Source organism: Chionomys nivalis, chromosome 20 (genome assembly GCF_950005125.1).
Source record: "Chionomys nivalis chromosome 20, mChiNiv1.1, whole genome shotgun sequence".
NCBI classification, from domain to species: Eukaryota; Metazoa; Chordata; class Mammalia; order Rodentia; family Cricetidae; genus Chionomys; species Chionomys nivalis.
The window spans coordinates 14,033,831-14,054,467 of record NC_080105.1 but is presented as its reverse complement, the minus strand read 5'-3'; the positions used below and the strand labels follow the sequence as shown (position 1 = coordinate 14,054,467).

Here is a 20,637-nt window from a genome sequence, read left to right as displayed (position 1 = left end):
AATATGTGTATGTAAATGAGGTAGCCGTTTGTTTTTTGCCCCAGACATACAACCATCACTGAGGGCCTAGTTTGGTCCTATGCTGGTTCTTTGCTGGAGTTGGTGAGCCCCCATTAGCTCAGGTAAGCTGTTTCAGTGGGTGTGCCCATCATGGTTTTCACCTCTTTGCTTCTATTCTCATTCCTCCCATTCTTTGATTGGACTTTGGGAGCTCAGCCCAGTACTCTGCTGTGGGTCTTTACCCATTTCCATCAGTTGATAGGGAAAGGTTCTATGATGATATTTAAGATAGTTGTCAATCTGACTAAAGGGCAAGGCCAGATGGGGCACCCTCTCCACTATTGCTTAGGGTTCTAACTGAGGTCATTCTTGTGGATTCCTGGGAATTTCCCTAGTGCCAGGTTTCTTGCTAGCCCCATAATGGCTCCTTCTATCAAGACATCTCTTTTTTAATACTTCTTGTCATTGATCTTCTCTTTCTCAGAAGGAAAATACCAAATGAGCAGGTGTTCTCTAGGTCTCTTCTTGTTCTTCTTGGGAGCAGTGAATAAGATGGAGATTGATGGTTTAAGAAAAATATTATGAGCTCTAAGCACTTCTGTGGAGACCCACTTTGTGAGTTAAACAGCCTTTGCTCAGTCATTATCTCCATTGTTCAAGGGCCCACCAAATAATGATAATTTGATTACACAGTTACACATCCCAAGTACTCAGGCGAGTCCTGTCAACCCTTTATGTTTTAATCTGGCTGCTATCATTCCGAACAGGGATAGCTGTAAAGAAACATACTGCTCACAGTTGTGCAGGTTAGAAGTGCAGTGCCAAGTGCTGGCATCTGGCAAAAGTGTTCACGCTGCCACTCCATATGACGGAAGGTGTAATGTGGCGAGGGATCACATGAAAGTCAGAGAGGCGTGAGTAACTGACCTGCTGCCAAAAATACTGAAGAGTCTCCACTACCCCTTAATAAACCACAGCTTAAAACAGTGGCCATTAAATTCCCCCATGAGTTAAAGAGGCTAAGCTGAGGCTAGGGCTGCAGGTCTTTAGTGGTCATGCACTTAGCTAGAACAATCTTAACCTGGAGCTCCTCACTCCTCCTTGTTCCCATTGCTCTTTGCCCTCCCTTCAGCTTTAATCCTCTGCCATGTAGCATTTTGTTACGCACTGTAATGGGTAGCAGACAGCAGGGATAATCAAAATAACCACAAAACTCAATTGAACCTGCTTCCTGGATTAAATATTTTTGAGTAATTGTTAAGAGGTAATGAGGTTGACTGTTTTATAACTTCAACTCCATCTACTTCCCCAGTCATGGTTTTAGGAGGATGCTATTGAAGCAGCAATGATGCCAGATCCCACTGAGAATCGAAACACAGTAAATGTAATCAGCCCTTGAGCAATGGAGAGATGGCTGAAGGAAGATTGCTGAGCTCACTAAGCGGGGCTTCACGGAAGAAATTATCACTCATGATAATATTCTGAAACCCTGAGTCCCAGCTACAGTGGCTTCTAGCCAACAATCCACTGAAACTCCTTAACTTTCAATTATTAAGAACATTTAGTCCTAGCTAGGAAAGATAAATCGCTTCCTTTGGGTTCAATAGTTTACCCGCCTCAAATTAGTTTACTTAATTTAACAAGTTCATCAATCAACAACTATAAATTCGGAGAAGCGTAGCAGTTACTGTACATTTTCTGCTTATAGGTTCTCTAAGGGAATGGAATGTGTCTCCACGGATTTATCTTTGGCCTTGTTGGTATTGTTTTCCATTTCACCTAACAGCAAACCTTGAACTTGGTTACCCTGGAGAAAGTGAGAACGTTTAGTGCTTTAAGTGAGAGCCCGTTCTCTTGCTAAGACTCTCCTTTGTCCACAGTGATACCTTAGTTGATCCAAACTAAGATCACTTTTACAATAGAAGCCTGGCTTCTGAAGACAAACCTGGTGGTTCTAAACACAGCTTTAGTGGAAGCCACATACAGCACAGAGAAGGAGGAAGATATAGTGAGAGAGATCTGATCAGGTAAAAAAATAAGCAGAAGACTTAGGGTTAAAAAAGAGGAGGGGGAGGAAAGTCAAACCAATTTGGGTTTCTCCCCTTTTTGGTAGTGGTGCAAACACACAGGGAAAGACATTAAGGTAATTCCAGATAGCTTACAGGAAAACTAAGATGCCATGTGGCTGTGGTCATCTTCTGAAGGAGAAGAGAGGAGAGCAGCATGCTGACATGCAGACATGAGCTAGATTCTGAAGGGCAGTAGGGCAGACATTAGGCCCGAGGAAGCCATGCTGCCGATACCAGTTCTTTGAGACTCGTGTGAGAATGTCATTAGTTCTCATGAATCTCAAGGATGAATGTCAAGTGTCCTATCAGTTCCCAGACTTGACAAAGGGTGAGGTCCCCGACTGCAGAGCAAGACTCTAAAAGAAGATTAACAGCCTAAGCTTGGAGTGGTATGGTTAAGTGTGGCTGAGACTCAAGACCAATATTATCCTCTGGTTGCAGAGGTGGCTTGTGGGGCTGAGGATTAGGCTCCATCCTCACTAAGGGACCATACATTACATAACAGAAAAAGGCTGGCAAGTCACAGAAACTTCTGCTGCAGCCCAGCAGGAGCCATCAGAGACCACCTTGGGACCCGGCACCATTTTCCGTACCATAGCAAAGCAGAGACGTTTCTTCTGTGCACAGACCTCTCCAAGGATTGAAGAACAGTGCAGACAGAAAAATTGGGGACTTTTAATTGAATAAACACAAGAATTGCCTGTTACTTGCAAACCTAAAGAGCCTTTCTGTGGGTGGTTGTTTGTTTTTATTGTTTTCCTTTGTGGTTAACAGGAATCAATAAAGGGGAATTCTTAAATCAATAATAAGCACTGAAGACTTCAATATTATTTATGCATCTGACTTACAAGTGCAAATAATCCATTATTTTTATAGGGATTTAGCCCTGGCTAGGGATCAGAGGCAAAGCACTTGCTAGCATGCAGAAGGCCTTCCATTCCATATCCAGTTCTGCAAAGAAAAACCAACCAAACAAATAACTGTAGCATCATCAAATGAGCTCAAATGAAAAAAATCAACAAATGAGATTACCTTCATTTTAGTGAGACAGCATGATACCTAACACACACAATGTAGAAATAACATGAAATCTATTATTTACTTTTATTTTATATTAACAAACAGTTAACTAATCACATCCTTTGTGAAGTTTTAGAATAGTCTTAGAAGTTATTTAATAATTGTAAATACAGACACCTTTGAGACTTCACATTTTAGAACATGAAAAGTGTATATGAAAGCAACTTTTATTTGATAGTTTTTAATGTGATGTAACTCTAAACAAGATTTAAAACCTATTTGTATTTGATAATTATTAATAGTAATACATCCAGGTTAGACTGATAATTTCACCAATCTTCAATAACAGGAGAGAATCATTGTCCTGTAAATTTATAATCATAATTTAAGCATACATTTATAGTAGAGTTTAGAATTTGGGTGCATATTAAATATTTTTGTACTTTTACAAAAATTATTAAGAAGCCTGTGAAATAGAAATGAGGATATCTAGGTAATAGAAAGTCCTTAAATCTATATTAAATATTCTTTCTTGTAAGAATCATTTGGCTCCTTACATTTTTGTACAAAATATCAATTTAGTTAACTATCACTTTTACATCAAACAGAAAGTACTATCCATTTATCACCAATGACATGAAATGTAACTACTTTAAAACATGACGTCACAGATTAGATTGATATTGACTCTACAACCAACTGAATTAACCATATTATTACATTAAAATTATCTTACATACATTATGGACTGGCATTAAGATCCAGGACACTTTCATGTAAATTTAATGAATACATACATCATTAGTACAGATGTATTTTAGACAATCTTATTATTTCTCCTTCCCTTAGTAAACAAGGAATCAGGACATGTGTAGGCAGTGTATAAGGGCTCTCAAGTCTGCTTTGATCCCATTATTAAGAAATCCGTATAGGATTGGATTAAGACAGCAGGACATCATGCCTAGCAAGTGACAAATGCAGTATACCAATTTGAAATGTCTGTTGGAGATGAGGTTATCATTGAAATCAGTCACCACGTGGAAAAGGTGGAGTGGCATCCAGCTCACAGCAAACACTAGTATCAGTACGGTCAGTCTGTAGAAAACACTGCGAGATCTCTTCTTTATTCTCGTGATGGAGCGCTTGACTCTCATCTCGCGAGCATCTGAGTTTTCTTCAGGTTTCACCTCGAAGCAGGTTGGGACCCCTGGGATGACCTTACTGGATGAAGACAGCTGACTTCTGACCGAGCCCAGGTTTTCCGGAACTGTTGGGTGGTGCTCCAGGGAGGGTCCTGCCGGAGCAGGTAAGACACATGCTGTCTTCTTGCTGTACCTTCTTCGGTGCTTTCTGATGAATGAGTAATTCCACTTTTGACTGCTGGGGGGTTTTGTCTGGTTCCCACTTTTTTTGGAAGGATGAAGAGTTAAATTGATCATCTCATTTTCTTCCAGTCTGTTTTCTTTGTGAGACAAGCCACAGCTTATACTCCTGCAGACACTAGTATGACTTACAGTTAGACAAACTAAAGGCAGAATATACTGAACTAACAATAAAGAGATGGTGAAAGCAATTCTGTAGGAATCAGAAGGCCATGACTCAACACACAAATACTTGCTGCTCAGCAAGGCTGAGCCAAAGGTTTCCTTAAGTTCCACAAGACTGTGAAACACGGGGAGGGGAGAACAGATAGCAAAGCCCAGGGTCCAGACAGTAGCTATCAGGAAGTAGCCATGGTTTGCTGTTAAATTGTTAGATATGGGATGTTTTATCATATGATACCTAACAATGGCAATTGATATTAAAATCAGAGTCGAAACGAGGACGGACACACACTGAAGGAAAGGCATAATGTGGCACATGGCTTTGCCGAACATCCACTGATCCAACAAGACAGAGGTCAGTGTGAAAGGGGAGCAGAACAGCACTACCAGGATATCGGAGAAGGCCAGGTTGCCTATGAGAAAGTTCACGGTAGTCTTCTGATTGCGCTTTTTCATAACAGCCATTAAAATAAGTAGGTTTCCCATAAAGCCAAGAAGACTTACAAATGTATAGAGACCAATCAGAAAGTATTGTAAATCATCTACGCTGCCCCTGTAGTCATCCCAGACAGGAAAGGCAGCGTTCCGGGCAGCCACAGTATTGTTCTCTGTACCTCTGTAGTCATCCCAGACCGGGGAGGCAGCTTTCCGAGCAGCCGCAGTACTGTTCTCCGCAACAATCGTCTTGTTAAGATGCTCTTCAAGTTCAAAATCCATACTGCAGTCCTGCTTGGAATAAGACCGTGTCCGTTAGCAGCTTGAAGTAAAATCACACACTACTCTAACTTCAAGTCCTCAGAACAAAACTAAATTCTATAGCGTGCCCCCATTCCCTCACAGAACTCTAAGACCATAAAGGACGCTTGATTTGGTTCTAAATTTGGTACAAAGTCAGCAATAATAATTACAGAAAGCTTCAATCTATCACCAGTTTTACACACTGTTATCTTCTGCTCAAGTCATAGAGTTTGTTGTTCAAATTTATTTCAGAAATAACATAAGAAGAAATAAAAAAGAAAAATCCAGAGAAAAATTTTAAGATACGTACTGTATAGTAGCCTCATACTATTATTCTCTGGTCAAGATGTCGAAAGTATGATATTAGCCTATAATCCTACCTTTCAAAATTATTTTCTATCTATTGAGATCAAACCAAAAATTTGCATCTATGTTACTGTCTCTAGGTGTCAGGGAATATTGTAGAAGAAGGGGCAGAAAGAGTAAGTGGGAGAGTGGTATGGAGTGCCGATGGATGTCAGGCATGGCATGGCAGTTGCTCTCTTGAGCTTTTAGCAGCTATGATTACCTGCACAATTAATGACTTTCTGTCCAAGAAGGGGCCTGACCATACCCTGCTGAAGACGGAAGAGAGGTTTCTGGAACCCCAATCCTATCTCAGGATTTCTAGGCATTTAAGGATTGATGGGAGACAGGTAGCCATTGGAAAGTGTCTCTTCCCCTATAAGCAAATCTCCTCTCGTGCCTTAGAAAACTCCTGGGATACATACATATCCACACATGCGCGCACACACACACATAAACACATCACAGGAAACTGGGGTGGAGGTAGCTGAGGAAAAGGAAGAGGGGAGAGAGAAGGTGCTGGGAGTAACATGATCAAAACGTATTATGTAGCTGTGTGAAATGTGATGATGAATCTCCTTGCTATGATTAATTACTATACACTAATAAGAATACTTTTAGGTCACCTTTCCTAAAGTGTCCCCTTTCTGTTAAGTTGGATGTGATCTCCTTAGAATTTCCATGACAGTGAGATTACATCTCTCGGACACTGGTGTTGCAGTCTCCTTCACACGGCCATCATAATGCCTCCAGTTTACTGCATTTGCTTCCAAGCCATGGGAAATACAAACTGCTCCTTACTCTTCGTGGCACCTGTCACATCACATGACACAATGGCTTTATCACTGGCTGTCAAACTTATGTGTGGATAAAAAATCTCAGAGAAAAAAAATCTAGTGATCAAAATGTGGTCTAGTTTGTGCAGTGCTCAAATTTAAACTCCCCACACATGCAGCCTCATCCCAAACCTAGGTGTATGCAACATTCATTCATCAAAGGCTCGAAAAGCCTACCGAATAACTCAGGATTAGTTCTCAGTCTCATGGACTCGAACCGTGGGTTGACCAGCAGTGCTGTTGGAAAACAGATTGCCCGTTTGCTTTTTAATCTAAAAATTACTCATAAATATCATCTCAAGAAAGATCCCATGAGTTCATCTTGTTTCCAGGAAGAATAATATTTTAATTTTAAATATAGAAGTGAAACTAATGAGACCTCTTATGATTTTTGTATCAAATGAAACAGTGACAGTCATACTGTGTTACATACCCCTTCATCTCTGTAGATTAGACATTTGGATACTGCTCAGTGTAGGGATAAGTAGCCTCTAATACACTAGCAAAAGGAAAAAAAATCTCTCTCTCTCTCTCTCTCTCTCTCTCTCTCTCTCTCTCTCTCTCTCTCAAGTAACTGAGAACTTTTTTGAGATAGGTTTTCACTATGTTGCCCAGGCTAGTCTTGAGCATCCCATTTTCCTGTTTCAGCTTCTGAAGTCCTGGGAATATAGACATGGTAACATACTCAGGGGTACTTTCTGCTTTCAAACAACAATTTCCTAGTGAAAACTCATACAATCACTAATTAACTCTGGTAAATATATAGTGCTATAGAATGAAAGAAGGATAGATAGATAGATAGATAGATAGATAGATAGATAGATAGATAGATAGATAGATAGATAGATACATACATACATACATAGGTAGATAGATACATAGGTAGATATATATACAGATGCATAGATAGATGATAGATGATACATTGATAAATGATTGGCAGATAATAGATAGATGATTGATAGACGATTGATAGGTAGATAAATAGATGTTAGTATACACTCATACACATAGTTAAGAAAGACATTTAATATATACCAACATACATTTACTTACTTACTTCTGCAGTAGTAAATGAGAATTACTAAAATAGTAGCAGTAAGCAATGTTCTCTTCGAACTTTGATGGACCTACGGGTCCTGATTCAATACGTTTCCAAACTAGGATGTTTTTATTCACAGAAAACATTTTAAACCAAGACGAACTTCCTTTCACTCGCTGTCATATTCACGTAGCTATTACTATTTAAGAAAAGTTGGGTGCCCTGTGCACTACCACCGACTCCACGCTGCTGGAACAACTTTCTGATGAAACTAACCACACCCCTCCAAAGAAAATTAAACCAGAAGCTCCAGACTGTGTGCATTTGTCTTAGACCCTAACCGTCAGTTTCCATGGGTTCTGACTCGAGGGAAAGAGGATAGCTGGCACAACAGTGACTCACACAGGCCCCTGAATCATCCCACTCACCATATGACCAGACAATAGCCTTCCAGCCACCGCTGTCGGGAAGTCAGTGTGCTTCTAATGAAAGCGGCCTTGACTGGAGCTTCAACCCCATTTCCTGAGTTCTGGTGACCCACCGCTGGGTCCTTTGTGTCTTGTTCATGATCCTATTTATACATGGGATGTGCACGGGCTGTTTGTAACAATACTCCTCCGCCTGCCTGTACTTTTGACTCACTTTTTTGAATCAACCCTTTTCTCTTAAACTTGTGGTAGGTCAGTAGTCACTAATTGGATTTTTCTTCTATGACCGAAGAAGCAAGGATAAGGGACAAATGGGACATAGACATCTACAATAGCTTTGTGCTTTCTTGCTATATAACATTCAGAATAAAATTGCTGTCAATTTCTTAGAGAATAAAGAAATGTAGCTGTTTTTTTTTTTCCTGCAACAAAAAATATGATTTTGAAGGCCTGAGGCTCCAGTCCTTTTGCAGAAGGCTTGCCTGTCTAGCATGTGTGAGACACAGGGTTCAGGATCCAGCACAAGCACATACTCACATATGCCTATACACGCATATAGTTTGGGGTCAAAAGTCACATTATCGCTAAAACATGACATCCCATCTCTTGATTAGATTAAATCAGAAGCGGGGAAGTTATTCATTATTTTACCAATAGTGAGAAGTATAATAAAGCACATCAGCTCTATTGGATACTAAGTAAATATTTGTTACTAATCATTTTAGACAGGTAGCTTAATGTTCTCAGATTTACAATAACAGAAATGGATGGTTCTGTGGATTCTCAGGATACAGGATGCCTATGTGTTTGCATGTCTACGTGTGTATGTATATATACACCCACTAAAATCGGGAGTTTTAAATAGTCTGAAATGAGATACCTATATAGACAATAACCATAGTTTAGCCCTTCAACTACTCAAATGCAGTATCTTCATTGATAAAGACACATGACCAACAAGAAACTAAAACTGCTCAAAATGTTACAATTCTTTTTAGATGTACACCAGATTACACAGTTTTACTAAAACATGCTTGCTTTGAATATGTGGAAATTCTGTGCATTTACCAAATAACAAAAAAAAAAAAACTACTCATTTCATGACAGATCGAAAAAAAAAAAAAATACCAGATGAAGGATTCACTGGACACTGGGGAAATGGACAGTAACATTTCTTTCCTAAGCTATTCTTTTATTTTAAGTAGATATCAAAGATAATTTTAAGATGGAGGCTGCTTTAGTGGATATCAGAGTAAGATGTTACTCCTTGCCTTTAAACAAGCCTTGACTGAACACCGGATCCGCTCAGCACACTGTTCCGAGCGCACTGTGCTGAGAAGGCGGCCACACCATCCACCGTCACACACGACACATCCACACACGAGACAGCAGGTACTCTGAACAGGAGTACCTTCTGCAAATCTTCACTTCCCTGACTGACTTCTCACAGCCAAATTATAGAGGCCGCAACATGTGTGGGAGGACACATTAATTGGTTTCTTTAAAACTGCCTCCTTACACTTAGAGGACAGTTTAACCATTAGGCATTGGCTGGAAGTCATCCGTTTTACCGCTGAAAATGCGAAGTCGGGGAGCTACTTTGAAACAAAATAAATAGATAAATAACAAATCAAAGATCTTGCTTACACTTACCCCTGTACTTTCTCCTGGTTTTTTTTTTGTTGTTGTTGTTGTCGTTGTTTTGTTTTTATTTTTTTTTTTTAAAAAAAAGCAAATGAGTCACAGAAATCTCAGTCTACGTAACAATCCTCTGCTTTTCATCAGTGTAATAATCAACTCCTTACAGCCTGGCTTTATGCAGATAAATATTTTATAGATGATGAAAGCAACGTCATAAGAGAGCCTTAATTCATCTTAGATGATGCTGGAAGTCATGAAGACAGGATGCTTTAACAACTGCATAAAGAAATATTATTGCAGAAAGAATTATTGCAATTCAGACCATGTGGGTTCTTCATTTCTACCCTATTCTCTTTCTCACCATCCCAATTTCCCCCCAAAATGCTCAAGTTCAGTTTCCTGAGTAATAAAATAGAGGAGGGGTGGGGGGGATGTTCGTTAAACTGTGGCAACTTTCAGAAGTCATATCTGTGAGTATTTATTGCAATTTTCTCATAAACTGATCTGTATGTGGCACAACTGAAGTCAGAATGAACATTAAGGGTGCTGAGAAAGTAGATAGTAAGTTCTTAAAAGTAGCAAGAGGAGAAATCACAGTGAGTCAAAGGATAGAGAGAGACGGATCCATACATGTAAGCAAGGTTTCTCTGCTACAATACTTCCCTGCTTAATAAAAATGTGTATCATTCTTGCGAAAGGTATCAACCATGCAGAAATATTAAATATATGTAGATCCCCTCTAGTGATAAACTATCAACTGCCTTGTTTGCTTTGGTCTTGCAGAAATGGCACGATTCCATGTCTCCACGTATCCTCGTGGTGTGTTGTTCTGCAAAGCAAAATCCTGCAAAAATTGGCCCTGGACAAATCAACATAGTCCTGTTCAATTAACAAACATGCAGGTACCCACGACTCTTCTACCCATTCTAGACTCTTAAGAACACAGTCTCGTTCTCCCTGAGCCATCTGAAATTTGAAATGCATTCAGTCTCAGGCTGTTATCACAGATTATGGCACCCCCCCCCCCAATTCTAACAAGATGTTCCATCTAACAAGATGTTCTTCGAATCGCTAAAGTACAGATCTGTAAACGTAGGAGTAAGCATTCCCTTTTCTGGAATTCAGGTGTGTGGATGGCTAGTTCCTCCTGGTCACCTTCCAAACCTAAGTGCACAGCAGTCTCCCAATGTGTGGCCAGCTGTGGGACAAGGAGGCATCTGATCACCCAAGGAGCTGGTAGGCTGCGTCTTGAGCACCGCCAGAGCTCGGCTAGGGCTGGTAGCCGGCCTGGGCACCCCGTTTGCTGTGGTTCTCCCCACCTCAGACGCCCACCAGGCTGCACCCCGGGCACCCACCCAGCCGGGGACAGCGCTTCTTCCATCCCTCCTCCCCATCCTCGGGACCCTTTTGAGAGGATCGGATAGGGTCTAGCAGGAGCCTGCTCCACCGCGAGTTTGGCACAGGAGGAACCTGCCAAACAAGGAAAGGTTCAGCTGCGACCATACCCTCGCTCTCCCTTCCCGCCTGACAACTGCGGTTTCTCCACCTCCATCCCGTTTCCCAATCGCGCTACCTCTGGGTCCGCACCCCACCCTCTTGGAAACCGCAAGATGCTCCAGGACCCAGGACAGGGACGCGGGATTCCGGTAGAGGCAGGCGAGGCCTGGAGTGGGTACCTCAGGATGCCCCAGCCGCCGTGGTTGCCTGGACTCCGGGATACGCGGCTGAGCGCGGTCGCTTCTGCTCGTGGCGGAGGCGGCGGCGGCAGGAGCAGGACCTGGAGGCGGCCGTGAGAAGGAGGGGCCCGAGCCGTCAGGGTTTTAGAAGAGCCTCGAGAACACGTGACTGTCCCCAGACCCCGGAGACCCGGCTCAAGATCGCTTGCTCCCATAGCCCGGCTTAGGGACATCCCAATCGGAGGCCCCAGGGATCAGTTCTTGGATTCGGGATGTGTCCTACCACCCTGTGTTCTGGTTCCAGGAGTTAACTTAGGGGTCCCACAGATGTTTACCAGTCCTGTTCTCAGCTGTGTGAGAAATGGGCTTTTTTTCTGAGACCTTTTGTTTGTATGTGGGGTGGGGGAGAGGGGAAAGGAGAAAGCAATGCGAATTCCAAAGAGAACATCTCCTTCTTGCCTCTCTCACATGGAGAAGTCTAGGTGGGAAGTTGAATTAAACCTGGGGGAAGCACGCTGTGATGCACCATGCAAGACAGACAATGGGACCAACTTCAACTCCAAGGGTAGTGTGTGTGAGAGCAAGGGACATGGACCTGGGGAACCTGGGGAATGAGGGTGAAGTGGAAAGGAAGGGTGTGTGTGTGTGTGTGTGTGTGTGTGTGTGTGTAATTGTTGTCTTAAAAAACGTAAAGATAACATAAAAAATAAACAGAAACAGACAAACCCTCTCAGACCCTTTGTATCACAGCTTGATTTCCACTTTTAAGCCTGTCAAGATCTGCATCACTTTAGCAAGATTGCCTTAGTATTTGGCCAATTATCAGTTAGCAAACACTGTAGGCTTCTTTCTCTGTGACGGCAGCACGGTAGAGCTGTGTCTTAGGATGTAGCCTGTCCTAACAGTGTATTTCCCTTTCTACCATGATGACAATCTGTGGCATTGCCTGCTACAGGCAGGACTCTAGGACTGAAGGCATTCTGTCAACTGAAGGTGACTTTTATCCCTTGGGAATAATGCAGCACATTGTCTAACCCATGGGGCTGCAAATGCTAGCTGTTCCCTCGGAGATCAGGAGACCTTGGCCTGTTTCTGCTGATCTAACATTCAGTACTTCAGGGAACTGTGGCGCATGCCATTCCATAAGCCCAAGTGATCCAAGAACTTCAAAAGAATATGAACTGATTCTTCTGAGCTCCAGTTCAAAAACACTATATTCATCCCATTAGCTGAACACAGCAGGTACCTGAGCAAGGTCCTGTGGTCCTGCACTGAGGAAAGATGCTATGAAGAATGTCCTTTTAGAAACAAGGGCTTAGCAAACAAGGACTTGGTCCTAGGCTGTCTTAACACCAGCTAGTATGTAGTTACGTACTATGTGTTGGCAGATAGACCTATTCCCCCTTCCCTTGCACAGCCACACACACACCCTCCAGCAGTGGTTTTCAAACAGCTTCTTAGTGGCATCCTTGATGGATGTCTTCCAAAAAGGCAGGTTGTGTTACATGCTCCTGTGTTGAATTATCTCAGTTCGAGAAATAAGCAGGCCAGCTAAAAGATAAAACCATTACATTTTATTTATTATTAGGAGCAAACTCACAAAACAGGAACGAGAAGTCCAAGCTCAGCTATGCTGCGAGGGAACCACACAGAGAAAGCGCATCTGGGCCACACGTTTTTTCTCCTGGTCCCAGAAAACTACACCCTAACTTGATCCCACCTCTTGAAGATAATTGGTTGACAAAGATTCCCCATCACCTCCCCCTTTTGTCTAAATAAGAGCTATCCAAACCCAATACAAAACTATATAAAATAGGAACAGATATCAAGTATAAAATTACAACCAACATAAACAATAATAAGCAAGGAACATATAATAAATGTTTTAATAAACATTGTATTCTAAAGAACCTAAGTCTTGTATTGGAAATTGACTTGGCTAAATCATAAGAGGAAGCTAACTAAGACTAGCTAATCTTCAACCCTATCGAAGACCTGAGAGAGAAAATAATATGAGTTGAGTAGGCAGGAAGTGTAATCAAGCAGCTTCCAAAACAAGCAGTATATAACGGAGACAATTTGGCTACCTGAGCAATCACCCAAAGTCTCATTTGCAATGTTGAAGCCACCAACTTTGGCTAAGGCCTGGTATAACTGACAGACCATTTTCAGAGGCAGAAAAGATTTTCAGAACCATCTTGCCTTGTCTTGGCAAGGTTTGGCAGTCCTTTTCCTTGTGTCCTGCTTATTCAGTCCAGTGGTTGAGAAATGGGCAGTTCCTTGCCCAGAGGCCAATTGTGCCAAGAAGAAAAGAAACTCCAAGTGGAGTGTCTTTGGTGTTCAACACTCTCTTGGGAATAGATTGGTACTGTCAGGAGCCATCATGTCTCATGTCAACAGAACCCTAAGTGATTTAAATGCCATGTTCTACAGATCCTTGAAGTGGTTGAAGATTACCTATTTAGGCAGAGTACAATCTCTAAAGAACCTAAATAATCTGACTATATGTTAAACAAACATGAACAACTATTGACCTATAATATTCAATACCTATGTAACTTAAGGACTAAGACTTCATATCAGAATATTAAATAATCTGTAAACAAATGTGTAGCAAATGAGGACAATGACCTCAAAATGTAAACAGTGTATAAGTATTTTGATCAGAGGTAAGAATAAAACATAATGCAATATGAAAATACATTCTAAAAGTTGTATCTATATAGAAAATGTCTTAAACAAAGGTAGAAACATGCATGTATACAATCTGACAAATAACTTGGCATAGATGTACAAACATTGTAAACAGAAATAACAAATATAATTTGAACTTGTATCGATATACAAAAAACTATACCAATGTAAATTATCCATAAATAATAGCTCATAAGTATTCACTCTATTACTCACTATTATTATTAGTGTGAATAAGTTCACAGTACATTATCTATTATCCCGTTCAATAATATTTATATTCACATGGGAATATAATGACTATCCCATGATAATATAATAAATACAAAATTTTTTCCTTTTTCATACATTTGTTTTTCTTTTTGATAATATTATTAGCATATCGAAAATTAAGACTCATGTGGCATTTAGATGACTCTGAACTTACCTGCTTTTCTTCCCAGGATGTCCATAAACGTGCAAGCCTAATAAGAAAAAAGGGTCAGTGGTAACATGCTTGCTGCTCAAACATGATAACCCAAGGTTGGATCCTCAGTAGGCATATTAAAGCTGAGCATGCCATATGCACACATAATAAGACAAGGATCCTGAGGGCTCACTGGCCAGTCAGCATAGCTGAAATAGTGGACTCCAGGTTCAATGACAGACCCTGTCTCAAAGACTAAGGTGAACAGCGACAGAGGAAGACACCTGAAGTCAACCTCTGGCCTGTAAACATACGTGTACAAGCAAACAGGCACATGAAAACACCTTACACAACAGAGAGAGAGAGAGAGAGAGAGAGAGAGAGAGAAAGAGAGAGAGAGAGGGAGGGAAGGAGGGAGAGAGAGAGAGAGCCAATAACACATTATATAAAACACCTTTTGGTATAAAATATTAAGGATATATGAAAGGAGCAAATTATCAACAATTCCTCGTTTGGAAGACTGTATAGAATTGAAAATTTCAGACATGTGCTGTATAAAAAGGCCACCATAAATGTAGGTGGGCTCTTACCTCCAGTCCCCAAAAGAACTGGAGACTAATCATCATTACATTTGTAATACATAATAGAGCAAATTTGTTTCTATTGCATGGATTCCATTTCCAGCAGAGGAAGCACAGCTTCTGGGGACAGAAACAGTAATGACCACCTCTACTGTAGGCATTATTATAAAATGCTCACCTGGGAAATTAAGTTGGATTTTATGCATGTTACAAGATGAAACTGGCTAATTCCCAGTTCCCCAGGATTCACTCTCAGCTCTAAAGGAATGCTGATCTGAAAGGGCGAGAGGCGTGGATCACTGGGGAGTCCTAAAGCAAATTAGGGAACAAGTGTGCTAAGGGTACCATTGTGCTGAGGAACATGTCTGCGGGTCTGTGGCTTCTCTGAGGTTAGGTTGTCAATCCAGCTTAATAATAGCTTCCATTTGTGGAGCATGACTTCTAGAATGCTTTGACATGTTCTTAGATGAGGCGTGGTTCTGATACATTAGCTTCAGGAGTTGTGGAGTAAGTAACTGGGAAAACACCATTTTACTTGATGAGTAGAGTTTCCTCTAAAATGTCACTATATTGATTAAGTATTTCTATGGTAAATTGTGGTACATTTAAGTCCTGGATACTTAAAAGACATGGGAAGGGTTGGGAAACTTTTGACAATGCTTTTCTCTGCATTGGCATCTGTGGAACAGTAATAGTTGGCATGTAATTAGCATCTAGGGTTTAAAATGAAACAGTAGCGTACTATTGTGAAACAACGCAATTATGTTTATGAAAATGTTTTTAAAATATTAGCCTACAATAATTTCTGCACAGTCATTTTTGTCAAACAACTCAGTGACAATCTCGAGTGCCTAAAAAGGCTCCCACAATATTTAATTGACACCTACTAAGTACTGTTCTTAAGCAACTTATTAAAACTATTAAATACATATCTTTGACGACTTCCAGAGAGATTTTACAATTGATCTTTACAAGTTAATTTTCCACATTTAAAAATTCATATACATATATGTGATACACATACATATGTATAGCTATATAATCATACACCATATGTATTTGCAGATAGACACTTAGAATACCTGACTTGTAGCCATGTTTTATAGCAAGTTAATTGTGTGACTTCAGACAAGCAGCTTGACCATTTAGTGTTTATTTTCTTGTCTGAAAAGGAAAAGTGTTTCAACTTACAGTTCTGGAGCCCCCTGTAAGCACTGAATAGTTAATGACTTCACCCCATTAACAAGCAAACATTATAGACATGTTTAGAAATACATGCTGTCCCTTGGTAGCTTCATACTGCATGAATACACTTTCCCCCATGTTTTAGAAAAAATAAAGTAAAGACAGAAAGGTACAGGATACAATATTTATAAAATCTCCTATCCTTTCTGTTGCTGAAAATTTCCAGGTATATTTCATTCTTTTTCTCAAGAAAGTATGGGTGTCTTACATGTCAACAAATCATCTTTTGTATTATTATATTATTTAAAAATTTTGTGGTAATGTATATCTATATATGGTGCAGAGATTCCTTAGGAGACATAATATTGTATCACGTGACTCCATATCCAGACTACCGTTCTTCCCTTTGCAAGCCTCCTACTCTCAGTTAGCATCCTCTAAAACAGACTCTTCCTACATAAGTTTTTCCATTTGCTACCTAAATTTTCAATGGTTACTATTTTAAATCTAGTTTGAAGTCTAAATATGGTGTTACTATATTTAAGTGGAATGAAAGGGTAACTATGTGGGGTTTTGTTTCATTTTGTGTGTTGGTTTGTTTTGAATTCTCTTTAAAAAGAATGTTTGGAGAAGCGCTCAAAGTGTTAGCCTGGAAGTAAAAGTTAGGATGGTTGAATCACGTACTCATCCAAAACGTAGGCTACCACACTGCATTCTTACTCACAGTTCTTCTTAGTGTTCAGATTTTTAAAGTAGGTCATACAGTGAGCAGAAAAAAAAAAAAAACTGTGAGACATTTTACCCAGAAGACATTGTAAGCATTTTCAAAGGCATCCGTTATTCAAGCTTATACATATTGGGAAAAACAGAATCAACGCACTTTCTATATTGGGGTACCTGTCAGGTATTAATCTACACGCTAAGCTCAAAGAGACAGGGACAAAAATGACTATCTCAGAGACATCACAGTGTACTTGTAGATCCATGCAGACAATTACTGGCAAACAATGTAAGTCCTGCGCTGGAAGAAACCCTAGTGTGCTCTAACAATGTAACTATGAACGCAAAGTCAGCTTTGAGAAGAGGTTAAGCAGGGATGAGTTGGAGCTTCAACTGAAGTTCAGGGATTATAAAGACAGAGAGGGTGGGCGAGTAAGATGTGGGCCAATACTGTGAGGTGGAGAGCGTCCCGTCCAGAAAAGTATGAACGGCTCAAGATGACTCCAGTCTCTGTGTGTGGGTGCATATCACGAAAATGAATACGGCTGAAAAGGCTCTTTGTACTTTTCTTGAAATATCTAGATGGAGAGCAATTGGAAATTTAAGTTGGAGAGATGCTACTGAACACCTTGGGAGGGAATGGAGCCAGAACTCTCTAGCAGAGTGATACACAGCCATGGAGGCCAGGAAAAAAAAAAAACTAAGGGAGAGATTTCAAGGAAAAAAACAATATAAGAATCTGGAATCAATTGGATTTGAGAGTGTGTGAGGATAGTGCTTGGGTTCTGATAATGATCCAGGAAACTGGATAGAGATTTGGAGGCTTGAGCACACAAGGACATAAGTGATGGCGAAGAGAATGACCGTGTATTGAAACTGAAATGGAACATGTAGTGCGATTTCAGAGTCAATCAAGGAGGAAACAGGTCTAAGGAAGGTATAAGCTTTATCTAGGTAGTTCTTGGGAGGGATGCAGGTCTCCGCAAGAGACCTTGTAGAGACATCTGAACTTCCACTCAGAAGGAAGAGAGGACAAAAGGACTCTTGGAGAAGGAGAGATAGAGAATTGCTGCATGAGTAGGTGGCCTTGCCTCACAGCAGGGTGGCCTGGTTCTCAGAGAGGTTAGAAGGGCATCAGTGTTTAGGTGTACTTTATTATTCAGGATATTTAATCTAGGGCATGGAAGTAGGTAGGCTACAAATAGCTAAAATTATCTTATTTAGACTATGTTTAAAGCAATTATATATTTATTTGAGTTGATGCTATCTTGGATCTACTAAAAGCTTCTGACAAGATGGAAAATTATTCTCTAAGTTGCTCCCTGAATAAGTTTTTGAGAACTTTAATAAAGAGCATCCTCTTTCAGATCAAGAGCAAATTACCAAATTGATTTTTAACATTGTGATGGTTAATTCCTATTGTCAACTTAATAGAATCAAGAAGCACCGCTAGCGAGGCACACCCTTGAGTGTGCCTGTGAGGGTATTTCCAGAGAGAATTCACCGAGTAAGAAAAGCCCATTCTGATGGGTCTGGGATTCCAGACCGGAAAAGGGAATAAGACCCAGCCTTCAGAGCTCTGCCATTGCCCTTTCTTTGCTCTGAAGGACTGTAATTCTCTGAACTATGATCCACAATGAACCTTTTCTCCTGTAAGTGACTTTTGTGAGCTATGAGCAACACTACTAATATAGACATGTTAGCTTTAATTTTCAGCTTGACGCAGACTAGAATCATCAGAGAAGGGAGTTTCACAGGGGAGGGAAAGATCAGGTCAAGTTGACCTGTGGTCATACCTGCACGGCATTGTCTTGTCAACTGATGCAGGAGAGCCCAGCCTCGTGTGGGCAACACCATTCCCTGGGGACCTGGTCCTGAACTCTTTAGAAAAGCCAGCATAAAGTAGTCAATCTAGCTAGGAAGCAGCTCCCTCCATGGTTTCTGCTTCAAGTTCCAGCTCCAGTGCCTCCCCTTCCTTCCCCCAATGCTATGCTAAGAAGTTTAACTTCCTTCCCCTAAGTTGCCTGTTTATCACAGCGACAGAGACGGAATTACAACAGATACCATCTTCATAGAAGAGAGTCTTAGTCGCTTGCCTTAGTACATGAATTTTCATGTTTTTATCTAAGCTCAAGTTAATTGCAGCTTCTGCTAGTCAATTTTCTCAAAAAAAATAAATAAATAAAATGATGTTATGACCTATTTGACCTTACTAATGAGTTTAGTCAAACTGTCTATTTAATTGCATCTACTATGTGAACTAAAAAATTCTAATACTTTTCCGAAATTTTTCAACTCCTAAAAATCCTAATTTTCCCCTCTTTAAGACAGGGTTTTTCTGTGTAGACCCAGCTGTTCTTGAACTCTCTCTGTAGACCAGGATGACCTCGAACTCCCAGATCTAACTGACTCTTACTGCTTAGTGTTGGGAATGAAAGCACTTGACACAATGCCTGGCTCAATCTTAATACTCTTAAGTTTCATTTAAAACTCTGTTGCAGGTGCTTTCCCCTATATTTTCCTAGCTACAATACTATTTAACAGCATAACATTGCACTGGTGCGGGAGAATTGTCTGTATTCTGTCAATCATGTTTTGAATAAATGCTGATTGACCAGGCAGGAAGTATAGGCAGGTCAACCAGACAAGAAGTAGAGGTGGGGTGATGAGAACAGAATTCTGGGAAGGAGGAAGCCCATTCCCCTGAGTCCTCCCCAGACCACCAAAGAAGTAGCATGTGACCATCCTGCCCCACTGAAAAAGGTGCTGAGCCACATGGCTAACATAGATCAGAATAATGGGTTTAATATAAGTGATAAGAGCTAATAAGAAGCCTAAGCTAATGGACCAATCAGTTTTATAACTTACGGAGATCTTTTGTGATTTTCTCTGGGACTTGCCAGCTGTGGGGTACCAGGCAGGACAGAAACCCCACCAAGCAGGCCCCTCATGTTACACTGCACCTTGCATTCTCGGGCCCCATAGTTTAGATCTATGTACTCCGTGGATACCAGAAAGGAAAACTTCAGATACAATCAATTCATACAATATGAACTGATTCACCCGCTCATTTCATTGGAAGTTCTATCCCAATGCACAGAATTTCTCATCAATATCATCCATCTGTGCCTTATTTTCACATAGAGTATTAGTTCCTGTCAAGATTTGTCTGAATGACCAATGTGGAAAAGTCACCCTTGTCAGGACCTTGCACCATTTTCAGGACTTCTCCTGAACATTTGGATGACAGTGGTATTCCCCTGCATCCAGAAGTGTGATTATTATTATGTATTTGCAGAGCTAAGGATTGCATATACTAGGTAAGCTTACCACTGAGCCACAGCCCAGTCCTGTATCATGGAATTTTAAAACTGGGCTAGGCTATTAAAATGTTGTGTTTTCTAAGTGATAAAAACTAATGTTTACTTAGATTTGATGAGTAAAGTTTATCTTCCAGTTTATATGACAGAGAGAAACTGTTGGCCAAGAGAATATTAATAGGTCATTATCTTAGCCAAGAGTATTATATGAGTCTATTGCAAAATTTCAGAAGGAAATAAACAGAATTATCTCTCCCTGGCAAAGATGGTGTTTTTATCTATCAATTCCAATTAGGAAAGGAGACAACTGATTGTTGGTTTGGGAATAGGAAAAGAGGGCTGGAGAAGTGGCTGTGTTGGTAGTTATTCTCTAGCATGTGCAGAGCCTTGGC

At 40.6% G+C, this 20,637-nt stretch overlaps 1 protein-coding gene across 2 annotated transcripts; it reads right to left on the bottom strand.

Moving 5' to 3' along the window:
• Positions 1 to 3,237: 3,237 nt before the first annotated feature.
• Positions 3,238 to 11,597, bottom strand: Npy5r (neuropeptide Y receptor Y5). 2 transcript variants are annotated; one of them, XM_057752697.1, is made up of 2 exons: positions 11,237 to 11,597; positions 3,238 to 5,359 (listed from the first exon to the last, which is right to left on the bottom strand). In XM_057752697.1, the coding sequence occupies exons 1-2, from the start codon at positions 11,570 to 11,572 to the stop codon at positions 3,950 to 3,952; spliced, it is 1,746 nt and encodes a 581-aa protein (XP_057608680.1). In that variant the 5' UTR covers positions 11,573 to 11,597; the 3' UTR covers positions 3,238 to 3,949. The 2 variants fall into 2 exon arrangements, with proteins under 2 accessions (XP_057608680.1, XP_057608681.1); XM_057752698.1 differs by having other exon boundaries at positions 11,340 to 11,388.
• Positions 11,598 to 20,637: the final 9,040 nt, after the last annotated feature.

Coding starts and splice junctions, on each gene's coding strand:
- Npy5r (XM_057752697.1), bottom strand. CDS start 11,572: ATGTCCCTAAGCCGGGCTATGGGAGCAAGCGATCTTGAGCCGGGTCTC. Junction 5,360..11,236: donor GGTGGGGTGCGGACCCAGAG/GTAGCGCGATTG, acceptor TATTCCAAGCAG/GACTGCAGTATGGATTTTGA.